This window comes from Yarrowia lipolytica, chromosome 1C, assembly GCF_001761485.1.
Source record: "Yarrowia lipolytica chromosome 1C, complete sequence".
NCBI lineage: Eukaryota > Fungi > Ascomycota > Dipodascomycetes > Dipodascales > Yarrowia > Yarrowia lipolytica.
The window spans coordinates 1,455,972-1,475,440 of NC_090772.1; the positions used below are offsets into that span (position 1 = coordinate 1,455,972).

The window sequence follows — 19,469 nt, forward strand, 5'->3', positions numbered from 1 at the left end:
CCTGTGATCTGCTATTCAAGCTGTTGGAGCGAATGATGCCGAGGTGATCGAGAAACATGCTTTTCTCCACCTGTGGTTGGCTGGAACGCTGTATACCTGAGGAAACCAACTGACGCTGTTGCCTGAGATCGTCGACTATTTGATGGTCGAAACGTTCAAATAGAGCGACTCAGTGAGGACAAAGTCTGGACAATAGTGTCACAGCAACGACACTGATGCGAAAATGTCCTTAGCAAGACCGGACTCCTATTTACAACCAGATTACATCTTCTGGCGTTCTCCGGATGTCAAATGAAGGGTACGTGCCAGTTCATCTCGCATCTAATTCTTCCGGGAAGGTGTCTTTTCAGCTGTCGAGTCTCAAGATCTGTTTCTAGTAGTTCCTAGCGCAATTGAGTGTCTCATGTAGAGCAGTCGCTCTTTCTGTCTTCTTCGCGGGAACGTCCATCTCATAGAGATTCTCCAAGTCCGCCTGGAGATATGCTACATCTGATTTCTGACTCTATGAATGAAATGTCATCGACGTGTAGTCCAAGAAGCACTCAAAGTGAAAAGACATGCTCTGTCTGGTACGGTTTTCGTTTGGTGGGTGTGGTGAGTGTAGTATGGTATGACAAGAGGGGTTTCGAGGTGTTCCAACTCTCAACCGAAAGGGAAACTTATCGTCAATCGACCTCGGTCCGCTCGAAAGGCCGCTAGATCGACTCCGACTAGTAAGAGTGCGCACATCTCCGATTAACCAACCGTGCATCGTCATATGAAGGAGAAAACGCCTAGGAATTGAATTGTCTACACGTCTTCGATTGTCACTGCATACCCACTCACCATTTCAGAAGGAATGTTGAAGGAGTATGCATTGAAAGAACATGACAAGATCTTGGCAGTCTAGCGACACTATTTTTGCTCGTTCAGCTCCACTTGGCATCTGGTGAAGTTGGTTTGGACATTAGCGGAGTTGATATGTGAGTGTGAGATCCATCTCACAACCCCTTTCGAAATGTTCACTGTTTGTCATCTTACAACTTCCACCATATTTACCACTTCACCACTTCACCACTTCACCACTTCACCACTTCACCACTTCACCACTTCACCACTTCACCACTTCACACTTCACCACTTCACTACTTCACCACTTCATCGCTTCACCACTTCACCACTTCACCACTTCACCACTTCACTACTTCACCACTGCACCACTGCACCACTGCACGAATTGAAACATCTATTATATCTATGTGGTCTTTTTCCTCCTCTATACTATAGCTATCCGGTAGCTATGCCTTCTGAATCTCAACGAAATGGGTTTAAATGTAGGCCGCAGTGGTGACACTGATGGGGGTACTGGTGGGGTCTGTGACGAGAATCTTTACCAGCTTGTCGGAGGCATTGAAGAAGTATTCAAACGGTCCGTAGATCCAGTCGATCAACTGCTTTCGGAACCAGATTGTGCAGAAAATGAAGAAGCGACAGAAGGCGTTGGTGTGCATGTAGTTGTCCTTGTCGTAGGCGTATCCGTAGCAGAACTGTTTGTTGAACACGTGGACTACTTTTCGAGGCGCCAGGTGGTCTTCTTCGCCGGTTGGGGTGTTGCTGGTGGAGCCGCTGCTCTTGTATCCAACCTTGAGTGCCACGTCGTCTTCCAGTTCCTGGGTCATTTTGGCGGACTCCATGAAACCAAAGGTGACGACAGCTCGAAACAAACCGGGGACCGAGGGCACCGGGACGATAGAGATTCGGTCTTCTCGTGGGACTCGGGGAACGGTGGCAATGTGGACGGCCAGCAGCACCACGTGGTCGGCCAGGGTGGGGAACGAGTCGATGAACGTCTTGAGCATGGCCGGGACCGTGTTGGGCGATCGTAGGGTAAACTTGAGGTTGGAATAGAAGATGACAAGACCGGGGTATCGTCTGGTCGACACCGACGATCCGTTGATGTCCAGCAGCGGCGAGTGGGCCGAGTCCGAATCTGACACATGGAAGTTGACCTTGTCGGCTGGGTAATCGGTAACGTGCCCTCCTCGGTATTTGAGGCCGTTCTTTTCATCGATGGGCTCAATTTCCATGGACTTGTCGCTGAGATCGTGCTCGACAATCTCGGACTCCACGTGTTGGCCTTCAAACACCCGCGGTTGGCCTGGGTGGGCCACAGAAAAGGTCTGGAGGTTGGGGCAGGTCGGAGAGGTGAAGAGCTTTTTGATGTTGACACGGTGGTCAAACTCGTACTGGATTCGCATCTGGTTGCCGTACTTCCACAGCAGCATGATGGAGATAAACACGGCGGACATCATGAGCGGGAACCAGGCGCCAGACGGCACCTTTTTGACCTCTGCGGCGACAAAACACATGTCCATGAGTCCAAACGACGCCACCATGAACACAGACCAGAACCAGTGCAGCTTGTGGCAAAAGTACATGCTGAAGGCGATCATGACTGTGGTGATGAAGAAGTCCAGGGCCACGCACAGACCGTAGGCCGACGACGTGTTGTTGGAGTTCTGGAAACCAATAGCGCACAGAATGCAGGCCACCATGAAGATGTAGTTGAGCATGGGAATGTACACTTTTCCTTCGATTTTGGCGCTCATGTGGCACACGGGGAACTGGGGCATACATTCCAGGGCCATGAGCTGTCTGGAGACTGAAAAGACTCCGAGAATAATGGCTTGAGAGGCAATGATAGTGGACAGAATCGCCAGAACAAACATGAACCAGTACAGACCTCCTCCGATTCCGCCAGGAATGGACAGGTAGAAGACGTTGGGCATGATGGAGGGGTCGACGAGAAGAGCCGCGCCCTGACCAAAGTACGCCATGAACAAGGGTGGATACACACAGGTGATGACGGCGATACGAATGGCGTTGGGGGAGAAGTGGCCCACGTCGGCAAACATGGCCTCCGCTCCTGTCAGCGCCAGAATCACGTTGCCCATATTGTCGATACCTCCTCGTAGCAGGTAGTCAAAGGCGTACTTGGGGTTGGTGGCGGTGAGGATCTTGGGCTTTTTGCAAATGTTGATGATTCCAATGACAAACAGCATGGCGAACCAGATGAAGACGATGGGGGAGAATACCATGGCCAACTTGGCACTTCCCACCCGCTGTCCCAGAAACAGAATCGCCAGAATGAAACACGAAATCAGCACCACGTAGTGCTTCATGTAGGGCACGGGCTGTTCAAGACCCTCAATGGCAGACAGAACCGACTGGACCGGCGTTAGCATTCCGTCTGACATGAGAAACGCCGAGCCACAGAGACAGCAAATGATGGGCAGGTACTTGAAGAGGTTCCACGCGGTCTTTTTGAACCACCCGTAGTTGTCTCTGTTGTGCCGGTTGTTCATCCAGGACGCCTGGGTTTCCGATTTGCTCAGCATGTCGAGCGAGTCCTGGTCAAAGTCGACTCCGACCGGCGCAATGTTGAGTTCTCGAGCCAGTTTGGCGTAGATGGCGACAATTCCTCCCTCACCGCCATTGGGGCCGAAAATGAACACAATGATGCAGTACTTGATGAGCACTACCAGAGTCAGGCCCCAGAAAATGCACGAGCAGGCGCCCATGATGTCTTCCTCCGATGGCGTGGTGGCAAAAACCGAGTTTAGCGTATACAGAGGCGAGGTTCCAATGTCTCCATATACGGCTCCCAGGGACTGGAAGGCCAGGTAGAGGGTCGCCCGGAGGTTTTTGGGACCATGGTGGTCGGCCACGGGGTAGGAGGAAATGGGGGCCTCTTCGTCAGAAAGGTAGTTTTGAGCACTAGTCTGAGAGTGCTCAGACGAGTTGTCTGAGGGAGTAGACACTGGGTTAGCGTTGAGCAAATGAGCGTAGGTAATTTGTAATGGGATGACCAAATGACTAAATGACCAAAAATGGGGAGGATTTGCAACTAGATGGACCAACCACCGGACTAGTAGCACTATTTACCATCTAAACATCTCCCTACACATGATCAAATCACGCAAGACGCATATCTGGGTTGCGTTTACGTCCCATTTGGGTCCCGATTCGGTCGCCCAAACAACCTCAAATAAACTCTCGGCTGTTGGAATGCCGCACCGGGGCCACTTCTTGGCGGGCTTGGCAGGCTTTTGACAAGCGTGGCCAGATGGAATGAAAGTTTATTCGGTAAACAGGTGGTCAAGGTGGTGAAGGGTGAGTTGAAGGGATGTTCGAGCGACGAGAAGTGGTCCAAGCGACGAGAAGTGGTCCAAGCGACGAGAAGTGGTCCAAGCTTGACGAAAAAGTAGTTGAAACACGCGAAAAAGTAGTCGAGAGACCACATTGAACATTGAACACCTTCAGACACCTTCAGTCTCCAATCAACACCGTCAACACCCTCAAACACCATTCATTGCTCTCATTTCAGCTTCTCTTCCTCCCCTCCTCTTCTCATACTCACTGTATCTGTCGAGTACTGGCTGGTCGAAAGTGTGAGTGAAAAAGTACTGTACCGATGGATATCCAGATCCGAAATCGACACCGGAACCTCACTCTATATATCCCTGCGGTGGCCGCCTCTCTGCCGTGGACACGAGCCAAATGCACAAAATCTTCCCTTTTTCCTTTTTCCTTTTTTCCTTTACGTTTGGCTTTTCTTTTTTTTTTTTGCAATTTTTCCTGTCTCAGACTCCACTGAGACTATCGGACTTTGGGTTGAGTGATTTGCAACCAGAAAGACAAAGTCGAGGGAAATTGAACAGAAAATAAGTCATGTGATGGAGAGAAACTCCTCTGGTCAACTGGACATTAGCCCGTGTCAAGTGATTCGGGTCTTATCCGATTTTTACTGGATTTTTCCAATTTTTTTTCCAAATTTCCCTAAATTTCCACCGCTTCCGCCCCTCGTGTCATTAAATTTAATACCAAATTCACCTGCAGACAAGGCTGGATTGGAATATGTCGACAAGTTCGAGATTTGGAATAAAAAATATTAGAACATTTGAAAAATCAAAAAAAATCAAAAAAAAATCTTGGGGAAACATTACGGCCTGGAAAAAGAATTATCGACGGAGGAAAAGCACACATGGACGTGACAACCACCGCCTCCCAATGTGACACCCTGTAAACTCGGAAACTGGAGCCCGCTTAGACCCGCCTCGTCTTTTGCCTCCCGTTTGGGACAAGGTTTTTTTTTTTTTTTTTTCATAAACACATGTATATAGTCTCTGTGGGTCCTCCGGAACATTGCCGCGAAATACTGTAATATTGATGCTGGGGATATAATAAATAGCCCGTTTTGATCCTCAGGCACTCACGCATCTCGCCATCTACTTTTTTTGTCAAATTCTCCAATCCCTCAGTCTCCTAGTGCCTCTCTAAACAGCCCCCAATATGATTCGTCCCAGATATTGCGCAAAAAGCAAAAATTAGTCTCGACCAATCTCCCAACAACAACCTTAACAGTAATCTTAACTAACTCGCGGCCAAGTACTGAGGCTGGTCAAGTGGAACGCGGAAGAATTTTTTCAGTGGAATAATCGGGCTTTTTTTGCCGCTACGAGTCATGTGATGGATGACTCATAATGGCAGAATATGCGGAAAACTCTTGACTTGTGCTCGTTGCCTCTGGGCCGCTCTCAAACTATACTGTCTTGGACAGTTGTACGCACATTGTCGGATGTAACATGTGGTAGAATGTACGGTAGTGATGGCAAAAGCAAACTGACGACTTTGAAAAATGTTTTTAAAGTCACATGTGACGACCTTTGGTGAGTGTATCTGCCAGTTGGCAGTTTAATACTCGTCTTAAGCTGTGTATTGTTGAATAAAGGACAGTACAGACACCGGAGAGGATCGGTATAGAATGGGAATGAGACAAGGTATCGAGAACGGAGTTGATTCAGGGTAATTTTTCACTCCATTAAACCACTATGGAGAACTTCCTGCGCTTCTTGGTTCAATATCTACCTCATCAAGCCGTTCTATAGGAAGTAGCTAAAGTCAAGCATATCCAATCTTACAGCCCCCCATTGTGGGGTTCTAGAGCAGTTAGAAACTAATGATAAAGGAGTTACTGAATGTCACGTCTCGTATTCCACCGGAATCCTCGTATTCGTCAACTTCATCTGTCATCAATGACTGTTCTTTCTTTGTCTCCTTACTTGCAACTCTCTGGCTGGTCATAGTTGCGCAAGAGTCCATACAATCACGTTTTTGGGGCTATTTGGGCGTTAAAAGTTGCTTCAAATGGACGTGAGTATCCCCCTTTCTCATATTTTTCCGCATAAAAGTGATCATTTAGGCAGTAGTATATTTTCCCGATTTTTTTAATGTTTTCATATTATGTCTTGGCAGCCAAATAGGGTGGAAATTAGTGCACAACGTATTCACATGTTCTGACTCCCGCAAGAGTATCGGCTGGTTTCCGTCGCAGTTACCCGTCTTTTCTGGTTACCCTACGATTCTACGAGTTACAGTGTGTATTTTTTGGCAAAAGTATGATTGGAATGAGACCGAGAAAGTTGGGTTAAGATCGTGACTTTGCTAGGCAGCAAAAGTGGGCCAATAGAAGCGGGAAAAAATGGAGGAAAAATAAAAAATTACGACTGGATTTTTTTCCACAATGTAATGATGTCAAATTCCAACCTTTTCTGCCATTTCCGCATCTCGCTACCACTTCTTGTCGGCCATCATTAAACTAAAACAAAGTTGCGTAAAGTGTGAGCCAAAACTAGGAGAAGATCCGGAAATCGGGCGGTTTTGAAGCTTGCCTGCGGCTCCCGAGCTCCAAAGCTCTTGTCCCCGGACAATTCTGGCTTCCACTCAGGTCAACAGAGCGTCATGCGCCCCAAGAGCGATTCTGGCGAGATATCTTGGCATTTAAAATTCAAAGTCCCCCTGGACAATGACGTAAAGGCACAGTAGCATATCGAGCCGCGTGGTAAACAAGCTTGGAGGCGCAGCCACGGCCGCATGCCAAGAGATGCGGATTGGGCCTTATGCGAGCTAGAGCGAAAAAAGCACAGACTTTTCCCTTTCCCGCCCCAGACTCTTTTGGGAATCTGACAGAGCTAATTACAGTGAGGGATATCAAGTATTGCAGTAGAAGGAGCCAGATTTTGGGGGAAATAATTACATATTTGGAATCCCCAGACTAGGGGCTTTCGAATGGACCGTTACACTCTCCAGTAGAGCTCCTTTTCATCCCCCCAACTGCACTGAGTAGACTGCTTTTCCTGCAAATATCTGGAAACCCAAATGGGGTCCCAATTTCCCCTGCCAGCCGGTCCTGGAAGTGAGACGTGACGATCTCGTTGCGGGGGGGCGGAAGGAGTTAATGGGACGGAGAAAAAAGAAAAAAACATTTATATTGGTGTCGTCTTGTAGCTCCACGTGACTTCTTTTTTTGTGGATTTTTCCCGCCGTTTTTCATTCATTTTTCGCTCCTCTGGAGCCGTTTCCGCACACCGCCCTGCAAATCTTCGCGTTACATTTCTTCCATATGCCAAGTGAAGGCTTGCATTTCGGTGCATTTTGGTGCATTTTGGTGCATTTTGGAAAGCCTATTTACGATATACATATATAGGCTTTTGGCTTGTCTTGACGCTAGTTGGCCACCAATGGCGGCTAAAGGGCTTATCTGGAATGACAATGGGGCCTTGAAGTTGCCTCGTGTCGTACGCGTAATGCTTTTTTTCACGTTTATTTGCCAAGCCGGGGTTAGAGATAAGCCGTGTGATTGACAGAGGTACGACTCCAGCGGCCGTGCACTTTATTGGCTTGATTGGAGCTACAACAATGTCCATCGTTTGGACAAGATTGGCACAGCCGAGGCTGCGACCGCGGCTTGACTGTACCACTACACGTAGGTGTCAACTGACATCTGAGACATTCTAGCGAGCATAGTAACGAGCATACAAGTAGTGAGGGATCTTAGTGAGGGATCTTAGCGAGGGATCTTAGCGAGTGGAGTAACTTCATACTTGTTCTCTCCTTCACTCGTACTGTAGTGGTATACCTCAGTTTCATTGGTATCTTCTGCACTTGTCTTCTACACTTGTATCCTCCGTATCTTCATACCTTGAAGAGAAAAGTGGAACGATATCTTCACAGTCAATACGGGCACGTGGGAGTGATGAGCTCGATATTTATTGCAGTCGTCAATAACATTGTTAGCAAGCTGTCCTTCGATGGAGAAGTGGATACGTGGACATGGAGACGGACTGCAATGGGCAGATTGACCTGAAAGTTCCGTTCACCCCTTCCTGAACCGCGGAGACAATTCCTGAGTATTCGCCGTTGGACGTACGTCCCAGACTTCCAGTTTGTCGCTGTCTTGGATGGAGAATGACATGTCCTGGAGCTATTGATGGCACATACAAGCAGTAGAATTCATTCAATAAAAAACATTCCACACACTGACAGTCTCCGGGAAAGTATCGCCTCTCCCCTTCCAGAGCAACAAGAACTAGACCGTTCCCTTAACACGCCAATTTTTTGTAAAAATAGTCAGATAATCGGATTCAAAAAACGCTGCTAATTCCAATGATACCAAGTTGTACTCATTTCCCTGTTCTTTACGTAGTTTTTATGAGTTGTTGTAAATCAGTCTCGCGCCCCCTCGCGCCCACTTAGACGTCTCCAAACAAACTCCTACACTTTCATCATGTCAGAGGAAGTATCGTAACTCTCATACAACAGTGAGTTCCATCTGATCTGTCCATGTTTGGTATCATTTCACTACCCGCGATCTCCTAGTTCCAATGATACTACTTGTGTTCCCCTTCAACTGTTCCATTCGTAGCTGCCAACCATAGTCCACTAACTACACACACAGTTGAGCTGGCAAAAAACGGCCAAAACCAGGAATCTCGCCTCCTTCTTCTGATTACACACACACCAAAATCTCCCTTATCAGTAGTCTCCTTTCCGAGTTGGTCGCAGCTCTGTGTGTCGCCGCCGAACTTAATCCAACCTGAAATGTACTCTGCCACTTTCTGAAACAGCACCATGAGCAACGAGAAAGCCGTCTCGAACCACCACCAAGACTGGTCCAACGAGGACCTGGAATCCGCTCCCCTTGTCAGCATTCCTCACGTGACCGCCGCCTCTCGGCACACGGACTTTGGGTTCTACTCCGCGACTTACACCACCCTGCTTGCTTTTCAGACCAGTGTATACATCACCGCAGCTCTTGTGGTTGTTGACCGTGTCATTTACACAATGTGCAACGACGATCATGACTACCCGCTTCAAAATCCCAATCTGCACACCGTCATGATGAGGTGGGCCAATGCGTTTGGGGGCCAGTTTTTCGCCATGCGGTCGTTTGTGCTGTTGAAATCGCAGTCACGTGAAGGCCACTCATTTCTGGTGATTGGTCTGTTTGCGATTCTGGGATTGGTCTTTACCATGGCCTCTTTTCTTGTTCAGTTTCAGGAGGTCTGGGCGGAGTGAGGCAGCCAACCACTCAGCAACAGAAGCCAGAGGCACAGATGCTGGTCTTGTCATCTGACTTGCTCAGAAACCAGACGTGTCATCCACTCGCCCCTTGACCGGTTCAGATGATCTCTCTCACACTCCCACACTCGCACTCTCATACATGACCAGAGGTTCGACTGAGTGTATATTCATAACTAAATTATCTTCTTTATCAAGTAACTTGGTTGATTTTAGTTCAAAGACTAGAGCATTATTAAGGTTTAGATACCCGACATTTCGCCGATGTTGTCAACATCTTTTTCAGGTAATAAATTGCATTTTAATGGATATGTTGATGCGTGATTCCATTGAGTCGGGATCTGGGTACATTTTGATGTATCTCCCTTGGCTATATCTCAAATAAGTTGAAAACAACATCAGATTTCAGGATTCCACAAACACAATTTTTTTACTTTTAACTTTTCGGCCCGATGGTTTAGTGGTATAATTCTCGCTTAGGGTGTCCTGAGCAATTTGCGAGAGGTCCCGGGTTCAATTCCCGGTTGGGCCCTTTTTTGGTTGGCTTGGTGAATCGGGTCTACTTTTTGCTCTGCTGTATGGAACTACACTGATAATCATAATCAAATTCATTCACATATCATAAGTCGTTAGTTGTCGTCGTCTCTTGTCATAATCTCGTCTCTCGTCTCTCGTCTCTCGTCGTAGCCATGACGCCATTACTTTTTCGCGCTGTCCTCCTCCCGCTGCTTGTTATCAGAGGTGATTCGAGGGTCATCTGCAGGAATGATGGGGAAAGGAAATTCGTTTCTCATTGTGGTGGTGGTTGTGTGTTCCGCCGAATAGTAGATGAATGTAGATGGTGATAAGTGGAGCGTTTCGAATCGGTGGAACAGTTGCAGTCGGTGAAAAGTCTGCAAATCCTCTACTGTATTGATCTCGTCATTCGCAACCTCTTCATCTCTTATATATACTCTCCCGGTCCCCACTTGAAACCCCTCGCCAACCTTTCAACTGCAGGCTGACGTCAAAAAGAGAGCCTGACAAAACTGCGGTGCATCGATCGAGCAACAATCTGGACGTTGCCGGAGATAAATAGCTGCCCCTGTGTACATGTTTGCTGTTTGCTAATGAATACGGACTCTCAACTCTTTCTCTTTGGTGGTTTGGCGGTGGTATATTGCAGTAATTAACGTGGTCAAAACGGTGAGTGGACCTGAACCTGTAAACCCCCACATCCATGCGGTGGCCTATCGTCAAATGCCGATCATAATCAGACAAAAAAACTCGTAGCTAATCACAGCTTCAGTTTCAACTGTTCCTGCAGAATCCGTGCAAAGAGGTAGTGGAAAACTACGAGAATGGCTCTGGATCGACTCCAATAGCACACGTACTCGCTCTATAGTGGTAAACCGGACCTGTTCTCACGTGATGTCGCTGTTCCTTCCATATCCTGTTCCGTCACTGTCTCTCACGTGATATTTGTCACATGATATCGCCTGCTACTCGACCAATCACAGCTTCTCAAAAGGTGCCCTTGCTGGTTCCTCGATTGGGTTTGCGATTATGCACGCAGGATGGCGGGGCTGTGCAGGCTTGCTCTGGAGTCACGTGAACAAACAAAGAGATTGTGCAATGTCGGTCGCCGGTCACGTGAGTCTTTGTGAAGCGACAGGTGATGGGCAATGTTACATCCGGCTGTGTTTTTGAGGAGCGAATCAGACGGGGTGGTTGGTTCACTGGACTTGGCGATCTTCCGACGTGTTTCAGGTCTTTCAATCGCGGAAGAGGTGACAGCGGGGGCTGTGCGGCGGTTACGGGGCAGTTTTGAGAGGGCTTTTCAAGAGGTCGGTCAAGTATTGACATGTGCCAGTCTCCAGGAATGTGAGTGGAGTTGCGGTTCCCTGTTGGAGGAACCAGAATGTTTGGGACAGCTCGATGTGTGTCCTGCTGAACTACAGCTGCCCCTGTTTTGGCACAATGACATTTCCAGGAACTGGTGTAAATGAGCTTCCTGATCATCACCTTTGGAGGTTGTCGAGCACTGGATGGGGGCCCCAAGTTGACAGGATGACAACCTGGTCTTTCCTGAAAGTGGTTGAGAGTACAAGAAGTCGACTATACATACTGTGTCATTGAAAGTATCGTCTGAGTTGACTGTTCTCCAGTCACTGATTGGGCATTTGTCTTGATTCCACGACTTTGTTAGATGTTATTCTCGGTGTGGACAAAAGTAAATATCTACAGCAAGGGGACATCCAGAGTGACATTTTTTATGAACCTCCGGAAATGAGGAGATTTCCTGTACCTTATTAGAAGCGCTGAATCTTTCAACTTTCCGATTTGTCATAGCTCCTCTGTGGAATGGGTTGGAGAGATTGTTGATTGTCAAGGATTACGTTGATTGAGAGAAATGGGAGGGATTTGGCGGAGATGAAAACATTACAGAAAAGATAATAAGCTGTCAGGAGTCGCTTCTGGTCTTGTACTTTTTCAGAACCATTTGTGAAGAAGTTACCAGGAGGCATGTACGTGTGTAGTATGAATAGATCCATATCAAGACATCCAGCGAAACGATACAGAACTGGCAAGTTGATAGAATGGTATAATTGGACATTTGGAATTCATTAAAACTTTCAGAAATGTAATTGCACATCTACAGCGTGGGTTATGTCATATGTTTGTATGTGCAAAGCCGTTCCATACAATCTTCGTGTAGACAATGCTACAACTTTGGTGAGGGAAGAGAACTTTCAAGTGAAGCTTTCAGTCGGTTGGAACCGTGTTTGTGTGCTCAGACTTGAAGCACCTTTCGCTAATGTTGCCTTCAGGCAGTGATTCTAGTGTGGTTGACATGGAAACTAGCCGTTTACAGAATGGTGAAAAAAATGACTAATCACTGAGGAGGTAAGAAGGAGACTTTCTAATCTACAAGCTTCTCCAACTCTCTGATTGACCCTTACCCGTGTTCAACATGTTGAACGGAAAACGTTGACATGGCTGAACATATTACTCCTGTATTGTCTTCTGTTCAACTTGAGTCTCGTTGCTTTGACCTCCTCTCAACTCCAGTGAACAATTCTGAATCAACTGATGTACAATTATCCACTACTTGACATACAACTATCGCCATATGTCTTGAGAAAAAATCTTCCGCACAAACAGATCATCTAAAAGGACCCTAGGTGACGACACAGAGATCTTGGAAGAATGCCGACACTCTCATTGAAACCGTCTCCACTGTAGCAGCACTTTGATGGTATTACATATCCAAAAAACGAATCATTGGAGAAACCTGTGCTCGAACCCCTTCATACTGACTTGAGCCTTCAATCCGTCAGATAATAAGCTGGAGCCGTCTATGGAGTGATCTACCTCATCGTGTTTAACACGTCTTCCAGGATAGATGGCGAAATACAAAACATACTATCACACTCCTCGCACCCACTTTACACTACTAAGGTGTCGTTATTTTGGTCGTAAACCGGAGATTGGCACCTCGAGACGGGTCCCCACCAAACTCGTTAAGAACGGCAAGATCGTACATCTACAAGTATGAGAAAGACGCTTGAAACAGGAGACCAAAAAGATGAAGAACATTTTACATGCACAAAAGAACCAGGCAGCCACTTTGCAGCTGGGAAAAAAAGATTACAGCACCCAGGATTCTCGTATGGTCTCCCACTACAATACTAACTGGGCTCTCTGGTGCTTGACTATGGCTGATCGGACGGGAAGCCGTATTTTCACCAGGATATGGCCGTAACCAGTGCTGCGCCGACCCGGAATCGAACCGGGGGCCCATCGATGGCAACGATGGATTTTACCACTAAACCATCGGCGCTTATTAATCGAAATTGTGGAAGACCGTTAGATCGAGAGGTCTGATTACGTAATAATGAGTAATGAATCATTAGAATAAATGAAATGATTACTAAGTGTATTTTAAAAAAGCGCCCCCACGATTACTAAGTCTATGATTTATTGCGCCAATTACCCGGCTTACTAGGTATATAGCTGTAATGAATCATTAGGAGTCGAATATATAGAAAAGATGATCAGAAGATATAGTATATAAGAGCCCGTTGATACCATAGAACCATTGGGGAGCTCTGCTGTCGTCTGCTGTCGACATTGATGTTGCTGTGTGAACTGATTCAATTAAGTGATAGTACTGTATCGTAATGGCAGGTCTCAATCGCAGTCTAATTCAATCGTTCACTTATATATCGGTTGTGCTCGTTTCGATCATTTTTTTTCTTCTCCTACTCTGTATATGACTATGGAGAGTCATCAATCGTCATAGAACATGTCGTTCGTTGTAATCACCTGTTGTGGAAAATACCACCCAAGTAGCAACACCACAACTCGTGACAAGGACGACTTCGGGGTCACTCCAAAACGCTCCCTCGCTTCTCCTTATAGCTTGAAAGCAGTCACATCAATCCCCACCAGCCCCGCCTTGCTCAACTTCTCCATCAACGCCTTCTTCAACACCGCTCCATCAACTCTCGTTTCGTACAGCGAACACACGTTGAAAATGGAGGCAGATAACGCCGCCGGCGACATTTGCTCGGCATGCTTTTCCAACAAGGACTGAAACTGCACAATGGCACCATCTGTATCGCCAGTCGAGAACGCGGCAATGGCCTCCGTGTTTTGAACCAGAGGGTTGGACGAGTTCGCCGATTCCAGAGTCGAGTTTGCGTCGGCCACATTGTCGCTAGCCAGCGAGCAAATCGCCATTAGAGTAGCGACCACAGCGTCGTTCCTGTCTCCCTCCTGCTTCTGAATGGTATCAAGAACGCCCTTGGCCTTGTCAAAGTTGCCGGTTTGGAGACACAGAATGCACAGCAGATACCTGAGATAGGAGTAATGAGCCTCCAGAGGAACACTGCTGTCTGTGCCGACCATACTGGAGACATGAGAGATGGCATTGGCGTAATCCCCCATACCAACCAGTACAGCCGTGACGTAGATGCCCAACTCCACCAGTCGTTGGGCCCACAGTTGAGTGTCGTCCTTTTTGTGTCGCATAATCTTTGCCTCTCGTGCCAGACTGTGGTACTTGAGGATGGCTCCGTGTGTATCGCTTCCCGAGGCCAGTCTGACTGTCAGCACTCTGAGCGACCAGGGCACAATCGATTCCCGGTCCCAGTGGATCGAGATCTCCGGCTTAGCTGGGGTGGTGGAGGGTCCCTTTTCCGGAATCAGCCGGTACAGGTCGACATTGAGGTCTCCCAGCGACTTTGCTTCGGAATGGGCCACTCTGTGGAAGTTGGCCAGAACGAGACACGTCAGCCGGGTCTCCCATAGTCCGAACACCGTCTGGGCCGTTTCCAGATCCACCGCCGTCGATTTCATGTCCGTGCCCATCTGTGTCAATTGGAGTGCGACTTTTTCTGCCGCCAGCTGGAACAGCCGTTTGTCAACCAGCTCGTCGATCGAGAGCTCGCGGTCCGCCTCCGTCACATTGAACGGCTCCGGCGGGTCGAACGGCACCAGTTTTTCAAGCTGCCCCGGCGCCAGGATCTTGCTGATGTTGAATGACATGGTGATGTGGAGGTGGTGACAAGTGAGTGCCAACGTTAGAGTTGTGATAAGGCAGGTAGATGAATATCGCGAGGAGGCAAGACGAGTAGTTGGCCAAAAAAAAATTGAGTGGAAATATAAAACTCCATGTTCTTGTTCAACTCCACTGGTGACCCGATGGCCAGTACAATTCAATTGTGTCTTGCCGTCGACCGCAGATCGGCATGCTTATGTAATCATGTCAGAGACCGGGGGCTGGACTGAAGCCGGCTTTTGAGAAGAGCTGGACAGCTGTAAGCGGGTTGATCGGGGACTTGGCCGTTTTTAATGATGTCGTCAATTGTTGGAAATCGTTGTCGGAAAAAAAAAAAAAAAAAAAAAAAGAAAAAAAAAACTCGTACAAGGTACTTATACAGAGCCCAATTAGATGCCCTAAGAATCATAACGGAAGTTGATATGAAGGGGGAAAACATGTAGGAGAACTCCTTGCACTTGAAAAGACCTGAAAGGTCCAATGATTCCACCAATGGTTGATAGAAAGGCAGATTATTTATTTATTCAAGTAATTTGACCCCCTCAGTCACTATATTTCCTCCTCCTACCAGTTCTCTACAACCTCCTCTCTTCAAGACAGAAGACAGGATGCGTTCTTACCCCGGAGAACAAAGATACAAGCCAAAGAGCAGCTCGATTGCGGAGTTTTGCATGACTTTATGACTAATCACCTGTGCTTCGACATCTACATCGGTCAGGTTCGGTGAACTCTGCCCTAACTAAAAAGCCAACTATCATACCGTCTAATTAAGAGTTCTTAACAAAACACGTCAACTGGCCACTCTTCATCTCACTGTTCAGAAATACCACAGTCACATGAATGGTATCACTCGACCCGTCCAGTGGTCAGGCCCCACAGCCCCAATCCCCCCGATAACGTAACCAACTTGTCTTGCCATCCCGGGTGCGTTCTGTCACGTCTTTCCGTTCTTGAGTTACCTCGGCAACGGCGGTAAACAGTTTCCAGAAAAAGCCAAAAAATCAGACAAAAAAGTCAGTTAGTGAGTAGGAAAAAAGCATGCAACCGGAGCAACTGAAGGAATGATGGTCGACGTGTGGGCGGGGCGAAGGAGTGATCTCACGTGACCACCTTCCGTTGCGGGTCGCAACACGTGCCATGTGCAGTGGTGCCGTACAGTACAGTATCCATGTGCTTTTCAGGTACAGTACCACGGGGACAGTACAGTAGGTGACGTGAAAGCGCGTCTGAGCCTGTCTTTTAGTAATCATCAACTCAGGCACGAGGTGGACAGTTCAGATCTTGCAATGCTTTTTTCGGACTGAGTTCTGAACCGAGTGTATCTGGGATGGTGCGACGGTGAAACATGTCTTGTGTTTGGTGTCCACTTTGGTGTCCACTTTGGTGTCTCTGCTCCGCTCATCTGCCGTAGGTCTTACCGTCGGCGTCTCAATAACGCAACTCGAAGCCGCCACAAGACTTCTCCATCTTCCTTCACATGCTCCTCCAGTTGCCATTTCCATTCCATCTGACACATGGTTGGCAGATCGGCGATCCATGAATGTTGAGCCAATGAAGCGTGGGGAGTTTAATGGAGCTGAACAGAGACACGCACGGACATTGCAGTGTGAGGTGGTCCATTTTTCAAGTCCAATACTGTCAGATGGAACTTGCGGATGGCGTTACGGGATGGGCGTTCACCTGTTTGGTGTTCACCGGTTCGTTCACCGGTTTGGCGACGTTGCAACGTTCTGATTTCCACGGCCTTGAGATGGACCACGGACAATCTGAAGAGATCTCGTCCCGACACAAGTACCCCAAGCCACTATCCCATCGTTCGTACGCTCATGTCTGCCATGATAGCTCCACCACTCATCCCAAACGCCAAAACAGACAAACCGCCGCACAACGGAACAGTACGAGACGAACTCGCGCACCCCCCATCACAAACCCATTGTATGCTTGCGGTTCCTGAGGAGGACACTGTAGAGTTGCCCACGGTACTGTGCTGTACAGACCGTCCGCACGGACAGTCAGGGCGCAAAGGGGGATCTGCAACTGTGTGACGTCAAATGAGCTTCTTTTTTTTTCTTACCCGCTCCTGTGGCCTTGTTTCAGGTACAGTACAGTACATGCACCGTACAGTGTCGGCACCCAAGACGGCGCAGATACGACCGTGTCACGTGACCCACCACATTGGTGTGTGTGTGTGTGTGTGTGTGTGTTTTTCCGAGTTGAAATGACGTTTTGGTCAGAAGTCGGCCTCTTTGCTTGTGATTTCGCCTTGCGACAAGCGTGCAGAAAAATGAGTGGTAAAATTAACCTCTGTGTTTGGAATGACCCAGTACGGCATGTTGCAGCCCCAATGGGGAGCCATGTGCATATTCCTTATTGGCGGTGGATGGGGCGAGGGTCGATAATATCGGGCGTTGCGGGTGGAAAAGGCCGGGTTTTCGCGGCACCTTGCGGCCTCGTGGCGCCCCCAGGAACCCCATTCCGACTTGCCGCCATCCCCGCCACTGGCCCTGACGCACGAAACAACACGGTCCAGACGCCGCTACTTTAGCTCCCTTTGGAAAGCCAAAAATGCACCGTCCCCAACGTTATGCGCCAATCTTAATAGTCTAAGTTTGCGCCAAGGGGGCCAGCATGTATGGTACAATATACACAGCCGTTCGGAGTCACTGGTGTCTTTTTTTCTTTTCTTTTTGACATCATCACCACCGCAGCTGTCAATCTAGTCACTCTTTTTTCCACAGCTCACACGCTACAACCCCCGCCACCGCTACACGCGCCCCACACTCCTTTGCTAAACCACCGAGTCTCTATCGAGTCTCTACACGACTAGCGAGTCTCCATACGACCCCAGTCACCACACTCCTTTGAACCCACCGCTCTTTTTGACCGATACCCGACTCGAGACGCGTCATCGCCGGACGATGATGCTCACCAAAACACTAGTAGCCCTGGTGGCCGCGGCACTGGCACCCCACACCGCAGCCGGCCACGCCCACCACGCCCACCATGATACCCGAGACGTGTCGTCCGCCGCCTACGGCCCCGCCCCCGGCCACCCCCGTTTGCTGTTCGACGAGGCCGAGCTCTACCAAAAAATGGGCATTCTGGGCGACCGCGACACCGTCAACGTGACCGAACAAGAGCTCCATCGACGAACCATCACCAAGGAACACACCCGACACTCCCACCACGAGCACAAGAAACGAGGAGGCCAATGCGCCTTCCCCACCAACGAGGGCCTTGTGTCTGTGGACCCTAGCGGAGAAAACGCCGGATGGGCCATGTCGCCTGACCAGCCCTGCGAGCCCGGCAAATACTGCCCCTACGCCTGCCCCCCCGGCCAGCTCATGGGTCAGTGGGACCCCAAGGCCACCTCCTACTCCTACCCTCTGTCCATGAACGGAGGCATGTTCTGCAACAAGAACGGAGAGATGGAGAAGCCCTTCCCCAACAAGCCCTGCTGCTACGAGGGAACCGGCACCTTTGTGGCCCGAAACAAGTGCGGCAAGCAAGTCTCGTTCTGCCAGACGGTTCTGCCTGGTAACGAGGCCATGCTGATCCCCACCGAGGTGGGGTCCGGATCCACCGCCGTCCTCGCCGTCCCCGATACCAACTACTGGGCCGGAACCGCTGCCCACTTCTACATCAACCCTCCCGGAGTCGACACCGCCACCGCCTGTGTATGGGGAACCCTCAACAACCCCTGGGGTAACTGGTCTCCCTACGTTGCTGGAGCCAACCAGGACGGCAACGGAAATACCTTTGTCAAGATCGCCTGGAACCCCATCTACCTTGAGCCCGCCACCCCCTTCCGAAACACCCTGCCCAACTGGGGTGTTCGAGTCGTCTGTGACGAGGGATCCAACTGTAACGGACTGCCTTGTTCCATCGACCCCCGAAAGAACAAGGTCAACGAGGTGACCGCTGAGGATGCTGCCCAGGGAGATGGCGCCTCGTTCTGTGTCGTCACCGCCCCCAAGGGCTCCAAGGCCTATATCGAGGTCTTTGAGATTGGAAATGATGGCAACTCTGGTGGAAACGGTGGCAATGGTGGAAACAGCGGCTCTAGCTCTTCCTCCTCCTCTGCCCCCGCTTCTTCCTCCTCTGCCCCGGCGTCGTCTTCTTCTGCTGCTTCCACTGGCATGAACACCATGCTTGCTCATGCCGCTGGATTTGCCGCCGCTGGTCAGGTTGAGAACCTGGAGAACGTGGAGTCCTCTTCTTCTGAGGAGCCTGTCTCCTCTTCCGAGGGGCCAGATCGGAAGAGCGGTTCAGCTCCCCCCACTACCTCCAGTAGCAACCCCCCTCCTCCCTCTACGACCTCGGAGCAGCACTCCTCCTCCCCTCCCCCTTACGACCTCAAGCAGTGCTCCTCCCCCTCCCCCTACGGACCTCGAGTAGTGCTCCTCCCCCTCCCCCTACTACTTCCAGTACTCCTCCTCCTCCTCCCCCTACTACTTCCAAGTACACCTCCCCCACCTCCTCCCAACTACTAGTAGCACCCTCCTCCTCCTCCTCCTACTAACCT

At 49.2% G+C, this 19,469-nt stretch overlaps 5 protein-coding genes, 3 non-coding genes and 1 pseudogene across 8 annotated transcripts; 4 read left to right on the forward strand and 5 right to left on the reverse strand.

Annotated features, from left to right (window-relative positions):
* Window positions 1-1,307: 1,307 nt before the first annotated feature.
* YALI1_C14595g (uncharacterized protein) lies at window positions 1,308-3,560 on the reverse strand (the record flags this gene model as incomplete). The annotated part of the gene is made up of 1 exon (XM_066094212.2): window positions 1,308-3,560. One exon carries the CDS (start codon window positions 3,558-3,560, stop codon window positions 1,308-1,310), a length of 2,253 nt encoding a protein of 750 aa, XP_065950284.2.
* Window positions 3,561-7,990: 4,430 nt separating this feature from the next.
* On the reverse strand, window positions 7,991-8,293 carry YALI1_C14641g (uncharacterized protein; the record flags this gene model as incomplete). Its single annotated transcript, XM_068282285.1, has 2 exons — window positions 7,991-8,162; window positions 8,211-8,293. The coding sequence occupies 2 exons, from the start codon at window positions 8,291-8,293 to the stop codon at window positions 7,991-7,993; spliced, it is 255 nt and encodes an 84-aa protein (XP_068138386.1).
* Window positions 8,294-8,898: 605 nt separating this feature from the next.
* On the forward strand, window positions 8,899-9,396 carry YALI1_C14648g (Compare to YALI0C10340g, Misc non-coding, some similarities with CA4676|CaHK1 Candida albicans CaHK1 Histidine kinase no start; annotated as a pseudogene).
* Window positions 9,397-9,845: 449 nt separating this feature from the next.
* Window positions 9,846-9,931, forward strand: YALI1_C14658r. The gene has a single exon. It is a non-coding gene; the product is annotated as a tRNA-Pro (tRNA).
* Window positions 9,932-13,027: 3,096 nt separating this feature from the next.
* Window positions 13,028-13,146, reverse strand: YALI1_C14691r. Its single transcript, XR_002432099.3, has one exon. It is a non-coding gene; the product is annotated as a 5S ribosomal RNA (ribosomal RNA).
* A 5-nt stretch (window positions 13,147-13,151) lies between these two features.
* Window positions 13,152-13,222, reverse strand: YALI1_C14692r. Its single transcript has one exon. It is a non-coding gene; the product is annotated as a tRNA-Gly (tRNA).
* A 575-nt stretch (window positions 13,223-13,797) lies between these two features.
* On the reverse strand, window positions 13,798-14,931 carry YALI1_C14709g (uncharacterized protein; the record flags this gene model as incomplete). The annotated part of the gene is made up of 1 exon (XM_501678.3): window positions 13,798-14,931. The coding sequence occupies one exon, from the start codon at window positions 14,929-14,931 to the stop codon at window positions 13,798-13,800; it is 1,134 nt and encodes a 377-aa protein (XP_501678.1).
* A 1,655-nt stretch (window positions 14,932-16,586) lies between these two features.
* Window positions 16,587-17,809, forward strand: YALI1_C14725g (uncharacterized protein; the record flags this gene model as incomplete). The annotated part of the gene is made up of 2 exons (XM_068282286.1): window positions 16,587-16,879; window positions 17,683-17,809. 2 exons carry the CDS (start codon window positions 16,587-16,589, stop codon window positions 17,807-17,809), a joined length of 420 nt encoding a protein of 139 aa, XP_068138387.1.
* A 53-nt stretch (window positions 17,810-17,862) lies between these two features.
* YALI1_C14738g (uncharacterized protein) lies at window positions 17,863-19,437 on the forward strand (the record flags this gene model as incomplete). Its single annotated transcript, XM_501679.3, has 1 exon — window positions 17,863-19,437. The coding sequence occupies one exon, from the start codon at window positions 17,863-17,865 to the stop codon at window positions 19,435-19,437; it is 1,575 nt and encodes a 524-aa protein (XP_501679.3).
* Between the last annotated feature and the right edge of the window lie 32 nt (window positions 19,438-19,469).